Below are 8,051 nucleotides of genomic sequence, written 5' to 3'. Positions count from 1 at the left end.
CTCCTGCATCCTGCAGTGGAACAGAGACCTCCTGGGGCAGGGACAAGGGATTCTGGCTCCAGGGACAGCAGCACTGGCCTTTTGTGGCTGGAACTGAACTGCTCTAAAATATACAGAAGAAATACCTTGGGGGAGGAGGGAAGTATTTTCTTTCCTTCTATTATTTATTTTTTCTCAAATGCAAAGTGAAGTGCCCCTGCAGCATGGCCTCCCTCTGGCAGATCCTGGGGAAACTGGTTCAGCCAGCACCAGTCTGGGCAGGGAGGGCACTGCCAGTGCTGGGTGCTCTGCCTGGCAGCACTGGGGCATGAACTGGGAATAAACATCCACATCTCTCCATGTGGGGGGCTGTGGGTTCCCCAGGACCACTAGCATAGGGTGAGCCATTGATAATCCAAATGTCACCTTTTATTTATTTTTTTTCCATCTCCCTTCCTATTAAAATGGCCTAGGAAGCTGTGACACCACATAGCCTGGGTCCCTGCCAAGGAGCCCTGGGGCTTGTGTTCCTGCTCATGCTGCCAGACTCCCGGCTGCCTTGCTGCTCTGTGAACTCCCATTTGCCTTTCTTGGCTGGAAAAAGGATTAAGTTAGCAGGACAGGAAAATTAATTAGCTGCCATTTTAAGGATGTAGCTTTCGTCGCAGTCCGAAGTGTTTTGAAATGGCATTGTGTCACTGAGACCAAGCTGGGGTTGATTAAAAGGCTTTTACCTGCCGGAATATCAGATTTATTTCCGCCGGGGTTCTGCCCCTGGTGATTATGGCTTCAAGGTGAACCTCAAGGCCAAATCCAAGGAGTGTTTTGCCTTCACTGTTAGTGCTGGCTGTGGAAAGCTGGTACCAAAGTCTTTTCTGCTTGTTTAACATTCAAAATAGCCTTGCTTTGCCCTTCCCCTCTGCAGGCAGCCTGCCAGTCTGGCACAGCATGGCTGGGACAGCAGGGAACTGCAGAGCTGCAGCTTCCCTGCCTGGCTGGGGGCCTTCCCACAGGGAGCCCGGGGGCAGCGCCGTGGCCCCGGATGCTGCAGCCTTCCCGAATTGTCTGGTGGAAAACTGCTGCTGTTGGTGCAGGTGGCAAAAGGGAGCAGAAATGGTGCCACTCTTGGTGGGGGGCTGTATCCAGCTGGAGGATGTCCCCACAGTAATGTCCTTGCTTGAAGGTGTCAGAGGTGGAGAAGGGCAGATCTGCTGCAGTGTGGTGAAGTGCAAGAGAACCTGAACCATGGGAAGTGAGTCATAAGAAAGCCAAAAATCATTTTAGGTTAGAAAATAATAGTCATTCCCTGCTTTCTTCAGCAAGGGGGGCTGTGGGTGCTCCAGAGCACCTGGAAGGGGCCGTGAGCTGCCAGCTTTCCTGAGAAAGCTGTGCTCCACTTTGGGCAGCACTGGGGACATGGGTCCAGACTGCAGCGATGGCTCTGGGACACGCAGATGTGCGACCAGGGGGATTTCCACACATGGTGCTGCAGTTCAGCCCTCACTGACCTCTAGAATAAGTGCTTCTGCCACTGCACTCCCATTCCAGCCTCACAGTGAAGGGCTGCACAAGTGCCCAATCTTTGACACAGTGGTCCCCATTTCCTACCTGCAAGGGTGTAAATGACTGCTGCCCTCTCTAGCAATTCCCCACTGAGCTCTCACTGCAATAGTTAAAAAACCCAGCAAAATTAATGCAGATTATACCTGCTACTTCAGCAGTGAATGGAAATTACCAGCACATATTTTTTATTTTACTATTTAATGTAGTAGAAATATCACGGCTTGTAGCCAAAGCAATTCAAGATGTGACGGCTGTAAATGTGCATTGGGCGAGGCTGGAAACTCTCCAGTCTAATTCAAGAAACTCTTGGCTCAACTCTTGCTTTGCTTTTGAAGAAGAGAAGCTCATCTATGAAGAACCCTATGCTGCAAGGTAAGCACGAGATGGCTTTGGGAGCTGGTTAAGGTACCCCTTCCCAAAACACCAGCTTTATTGGTGTTTTCCCCTTGTATGCTGTGCTGGATGCAGAACTGCAGCAGCACAGAAAGCAGATGAGGGGTGAGCCTGCTGCTCTCTCTGGTGCAATCCTGATGGATGCTGTAGTTGAGCAAACTCCTCCAGTGCTTTGCTAACTTTTCAACCTCCCCCAGTGGAAAAGCAGAGCAAGGAGTGGAAAGTGATCTTGCTCAAGCACAGGATTTTAACTATCGCCAGCCCCGGGAGCAGCCCGAGTGTTTCCCCCAGTGACTGTTGCAACACCAGACCTTGCAGGAGCCTGTCCCGTGGGCTGGCAGGGTAGATTAGCACATGGTAGAAAAGCCTTTACTGTGGTTAAACTGAAGACAGAAAATATGTCAGCTCTGCCAGAGAGGATGACGAGGAGCCTCAAAGGCAAGCAGATCCCCAGGCTGGTAATATTTCCCTAAGTGTTTTATTCAGCTACTTGCAGCTATTTTGATCCCCCCTTCTGATCTTAATCTCCCAGCAATGAACACCAGGCCAAGACAGCACTTTCACACAGAGCTGCTATAATTAAGGCAGTCATTTCATGTCAGTGCTGGGCAGTCACTTTTAGTCACTCAACAGGGATTTGCTGCAGGATGGTCAGAAATAAACAAACAAACACTTTAAGGATATCAATTTTTATTTGACATTGTGAGATCAATAAGAAAAAATAGTCTGTACAGCTTTGTGATAGAACTGCTGCTGCTGCAGACTGAGGCTACTCCTCATGAGAAGGGCCTTGAGGGAGCCCCAGGGTGCTCCCAGGACCTGCTCTGAGCAGCAGGTGATGTTCTCCACCTCCCTCTCCCATCAGCACCTCACACCTCGGGCAGGTCCCTGTAGCCTTCCAGCAGCACAAACGGGGCTTCTCAGATGTTTTGTGTGAGCAGCTCTGCTCTAAGGCCCTCTGCTCAGTGCAACCATGGCTGCAGAACCTGTCTACAACAGTGGTTACTGAGCTCCTGCTGTGCTTCTCCCTCCCTCTGCCAACTCTGTTTCTCCTCTGCCCCACAAGGCCACCTGGCCCGTGTTCAGCCTCCCCTTGGTGCAGCAGCCCTGTTCCCCAAGGGACCAGCTCTGTCCACGGTGAAGGGCTGACCCAAAACTATTTCCGAGGCCTTTGGTGCTGGCAGGAGCTGATTTGTGACACCAGCAAGAGGAGAACCAGGACACTTTAGCAACTAATCCTGCAGCTCAGATGCTTTCAGCTGGCAGAGTAACCCCTTCTAATCAAACCCAGATGCTTAAGAGTGATTGTAGAGCAGCAGCCATGGATATTGCTCGAGCACTGGGGCACCCACTCCATAGGACGGGCAGAGCTAGAAAAAGAGACTTCGGTTTACACAGTATTTTTGCCGAGCTTTTTGCCTTTGACAGTTCTTAACAGTTTAAAAAAATACCAAACACAATTCAACAGATGCCAGGACAAAAGGCTGAGTTTCCACTGTGCCAGTGAAACATCCTCCAACCAGGGCAAATTCTCACTGGGCCCACCAGTATCTCAACCTACCCTCCCTCTGCTGTGTCAGGGAGGTGAAAAGCCAGACCAAGAGAGATTTTAGTATTGATTCAGCCCCTGAGGGGAGATAAGAATTTAGACATAAGTAAGAGTTAAGGACAGTATGATCAGTTCTAATACATGAAATCAAGACAGTAATATTAAATCAACAAGGGGCTCAGCTGGAAAAATGAAGGTGGAAGAATCTGTTGGCAAAAAAGGGGTTGCTGTCCTGGATTAGTGCCAGCAAACAGAGCAAGCTGCTAGACCCTACCCCCGGATCACTCACAGAAGGGACACTTTTTACTGATACTTAAATATGAAGATGACTTGGAGGTTGTAGCTGGTGCCAACACCGTGTTCAGCACGTACACAACGTTCAGCACTCCCCGGTTCACAGCCAGAGTGTGGCAGCTGAGCTGAGCTGCCTCCCCACAGCAGCACCAACGCACAGCCACAGCCCAGGAACCTGGGGCAACTCACGTGGAACAAAGGAGGGCAACGAGGAAGTAACGTGGTAGTGAGAAACCAGGAAAAAAAGAATAACCCTTCACACAACTGTTTTTCAGCATTATAAAAAAATAACAATGAAAGCAATCACTTTGACTCCCCCTGCCACACCGTGCTGGTGTCCCACAGGCATTCTACGATCAGGTGCTGCCCCTTTTCCTGCTGTTCAGTGATGCAGTGCACACAGCATTTCTGAGGGGATCCGTAGACTGTAGTGCAAGCAAACTGAGAAAATAAATACACTCAAACAGTCCCTCCTGTCAAAGAACATCAGTTGCAGGAAAAACTAGCTTGCTTTTTGTTTTAACTGAAGTTAAGTTAGCCGCAACTCGTTTTAATATCTGAAACTTTGAAGATGTGTTTCACAGCATAACTGTAGAATTTACACTGCATTGCCAATCCACAATTCAGTCATTCTCATTAACAGTGTACAAAGAAGGTCATTAGTTTATATATATATATTTATATATATATATATTTTATAAAGTCTGGAAGATCAATATAAATACTGCTCCAGAAATTAAAAAAAGTGTTTACATCCCCGACTTCAATATTACATCTCAGTGTCCTGGGTTATTGGTATCATCTGTAAAAGTCTTAGCGGCGCAGAGGTTCAAGTTTTCGAAATTTCAGTGCCGAGCTGGATGACAAAGCATCTTGGTTTGAAGAAGAATTCACTGTGTCTGGGGACTGGAACAATACTCTACCACGATGATTAAATACATAAAAAGATGGGTGGTTCCTTAATGTGTCAAATGTCCTTCAAAATAAATGCAAAAAGCCAAGGTTAATACTCTTTCAGAGCAGGGAGTTTAGAACAGTCAGTCTGGGGCGTATTGACTTTAGACACAAAAATACAAGTTTTCAATCCAAACTCTTGCTTGCTTTTAAGTTTCCTAAACTGAACAATGAGGAAATACACAGTTGTGAAAAAGACCACAAGATGTCCACGTCACCAACTTCCCCTTCCTTTCCGGGGCTCAGGAGCAGCCTGTGGCTGCTGCTGCAGACATCACATGCCAGCCTTTGTTCAGCTCTCACTTGTGTTAACACCCTGATACTGCTCAGCTTTCCATCCCCCTGGGAGCCTCACACTAAAGGCTGAAATACAATTATGTCAACTTTTTCAATTCCCATACTCCCCTGTGGTTTTGGAAATGGCCAGAGAGACAACATCTGCCCATCCAATTTCCTGTCAGAATCACAGAATATTCTGAGTAGGAAGGGACCCACAAGGATCATTGAGTCCAACTCCAAACTGAACAGCTCATAAAGCAGTTGAACCTATGACCTTGGCATGCTGTAAACAACTATCCTCCTCAAAATTTTGGCCCAAAATCCTTTATTTTCTTAAAAGTCTTACAGATGTCCTGCCTTGAATATACTGAGTGAGACTCAAGTGACTCAGACGTGCAGTCTGAGACCATGTCATGACAGCAGGTGGTGGCTCCTGAGCTCTACTTCCCACCTGCACACTTCATGCCCGTACCAAGTCTGCACAGCAGGATTTCAGACGAGGAAAAGCAAGAAGTTTGATTTCTGCCTGTTATCTAATTCTCCCTTAAACTCAAGACTTTGTTGGCTTTTGCAAGCGTGGCTGCTCCCCTTGGGTGGCTGCCTACAGCACGCATTGAAGGACTGAGCTAAAGATGAGCAATTTCAGTTTGTACAGAGAAGCAGATACCCGTGTGTACAAAAAGAAGAAATCAAACATACTTATTTTTGAGTTCTGAAGTGGCATCCATGTCTTTAAACTCTCCTGCAATATGTGCTATCCCATAGCAGGTGACTGCAAAGGCCAGCAGAGTCTGCAGGACTATCTGCAACAGAGGGAGCACAGTGCAACACACACATTACCCGGTGTTCTGCACATTTACCAAAACATCTCAGCTTTCACACAGTATCTCTGGTGCTTTTCATCCAGTGACAGCAAACAGAGGGGGCATTCCAGCAGTGGGGAAACTGAGGCATGGAAGAATTAAAATTCTCTCCTATTTGCACAGCAGAGCTCCAGCTGCTCCAGCACAGGTCTGGGTTACACCAACTGAATTGACTCACAGAGCTCCTCAGCAAGAGCCTGAGACCAAACACTCTGTTCTCTGCTCTCCAGGACCAAATTCCTGCCAGGAACACTGTGGAGCCCTGGGCTAGGCACTGTGCCTGGCTCTCCCGGGCACCTGATCTCCCTGCCCTTCTGATTAAGGAGAGAGGGAACAGATAACTGAAGTGGAAATTTGAAAAGCAAGCAAATAAAGCAAATAAAAGCTCCCTTCCTGAAGCAGGCTGTGCTGGGATCAAACAGCCACACTGGATAAACATGTCAGCCACCCAGCGCCAGAGGGTGCAGGGTGTTTATGCTGCACAGGAGGTGATGGATGCAAAAGCTCTCTGAGCTACGTTCAGGGGATCCTGGACAGGATGCTCCAGGGTAGTTCTAAAAGAGAGGGAGGCCTGGATCTGGGGTTTGGGGTTTCACTAACAACTACAACATGCTCAGGAAGTTGGGATGAAAATGAAAAATGTGGTTCTTTTTGACAGTGCCAGCTCCAGTGATTAAAAACTACTTTATACTTTATGCTTGCCTAGCACATTAAAAGGAAGCAACTGAGAGACTAAACCACCCCAGTTACACCTTGCACACACAAAAACTTACATCTATGGGCAACGTTTCATCTTCCTTTTCTGTCAACCTCATGTAAGAACGATCTACAAAACAGAAACACACGCACGCATCAAAAACTCCGTGCACGCAAATAAACAGCCCGGCAAGGCGAAACCCCAGAAAAACGGCTGCAAAACACGCGTCAGCCCGGCCCTCCCCGGGCAGCGGGGCCGCCCCGGTGCCGCTGCTCCGGGGCACGGCTGGGCCTGCCGCAGGCGGCCGGGAGAGGCCAGGCCGGAGCCGCGACCCGGCGGGCGGCAGCTCCCCCTTCCCACCCTTCGTTTTCCCCTCCGTTCCCCCGCGCTCCTCCCGGCCCCACGGGCAGGGCCGCCCCCGCCGCCGGGCTCGCGGCTCGGGACGATGATGATGCTGCCGGCCCGGCCCGGCCCCCGCCCCGCGCGCTCCCCGTCGGCCGTGCGGAGGCGCCGGTGCCCCGGGGCGCCCCCCCGGCCGTGACTCACGCTGCGCCGCCGAGAAGGCCGCGTGTGCCAGGGCGAACAGGCCGAGCCCCACCAGCCCCTTCCACACCGACCCCGCCGCCATCGCCGCCCGCCGCCGCCAGGGCGCCCCGGCGCGCCGTGATGGCGTCACCGAGGGGGCGGGGCCAGGCCGCGCCCCGGCGCGCGGAGGGGGCGGGGCCAGGCCGCCGCTTTCCCACGCGGGGCCATTGATAAATTCCGAGCGGTGTGTGAACCCGGGATGGTTCCCGGGGGGCGGTTGAGGGACAAGGGGCCCGTGGACCTCCCCGAACAGGCCCCTTCGCTCCACCGGGCCAGGCCGGATCCCTTAAGGCCGAAATCAGAGCGTAGAGCCAGTGGTACCCGAGTTAATTCACATTTTACACGCGTTTAACCTCAAAGCTTGAGAAACCGGTGCAAGAAAAAACGGGGCAAAGGCACGCACACAACGTGTAGGAGGGACGCCCCTGGCCGAGCCAGGCTTGGGGCAAAGCAAGGAAACACCACACAGTCAAGCATCCTGGGTCTTCCGTGCCCCCAAGGCACAAAGGCAATTCTTTGAGGACCTTTTCTACAAGTCACCTTTAAGTTGATCATTGGCATTTATTACAACCCTTGACTCACCGGCACCGCGCATCCCCCCTCCGTGTCTTGGTAAAAAAGGTGGGAAGTTTACCCGATCCCACTTGGGGGCTGCCGGCGGCTCTTGGCACCAAACACATGCCTTGGCACGGTGTGAAGGCACGACCAGGATCCTCCTGGACCCCGTCTCCCCCTGGGCCCTGGGGAGTGTCCTGCAGGACATCCCTCCAAAGCACGCTGCGCACAAACAAGCCCCGCTGCTGCGCGCGGCCGCGCTGAAGTACCCCGCTCCAAGTCTGCCTGGGGGTCTCCCTCCCTCTACAACCCCCTGTGAGCCCCGCTCCCCTTCTCCGTG

At 51.2% G+C, this 8,051-nt stretch overlaps 1 protein-coding gene across 1 annotated transcript; it reads right to left on the bottom strand.

Annotated features, from left to right (window-relative positions):
- Positions 1 to 4,437: 4,437 nt before the first annotated feature.
- On the bottom strand, positions 4,438 to 7,272 carry MMGT1 (membrane magnesium transporter 1). The gene is made up of 4 exons (XM_021548350.3): positions 7,118 to 7,272; positions 6,648 to 6,700; positions 5,711 to 5,814; positions 4,438 to 4,754 (listed from the first exon to the last, which is right to left on the bottom strand). The coding sequence occupies exons 1-4, from the start codon at positions 7,197 to 7,199 to the stop codon at positions 4,592 to 4,594; spliced, it is 402 nt and encodes a 133-aa protein (XP_021404025.1). The 5' UTR covers positions 7,200 to 7,272; the 3' UTR covers positions 4,438 to 4,591.
- Positions 7,273 to 8,051: the final 779 nt, after the last annotated feature.

This window comes from Lonchura striata, chromosome 4A (assembly GCF_050655825.1).
Source record: "Lonchura striata isolate lonStrDom1 chromosome 4A, ASM5065582v1, whole genome shotgun sequence".
Lineage (NCBI taxonomy): Eukaryota > Metazoa > Chordata > Aves > Passeriformes > Estrildidae > Lonchura > Lonchura striata.
The sequence above is the reverse complement of the archived record's forward strand: the minus strand, read 5'-3'. Positions and strand labels throughout refer to the sequence as shown.

Excerpts from the sequence above, each read along its gene's own strand:
- MMGT1 (XM_021548350.3), bottom strand. The coding sequence starts at position 7,199 with ATGGCGGCGGGGTCGGTGTGGAAGGGGCTGGTGGGGCTCGGCCTGTTC. Across the intron at positions 6,701-7,117 it reads GGCCTTCTCGGCGGCGCAGC|ATCGTTCTTACATGAGGTTG; the intron begins GTGAGTCACGGC and ends TCTGTTTTGTAG. Across the intron at positions 5,815-6,647 it reads ATGAAACGTTGCCCATAGAT|ATAGTCCTGCAGACTCTGCT; the intron begins GTAAGTTTTTGT and ends CCTCTGTTGCAG.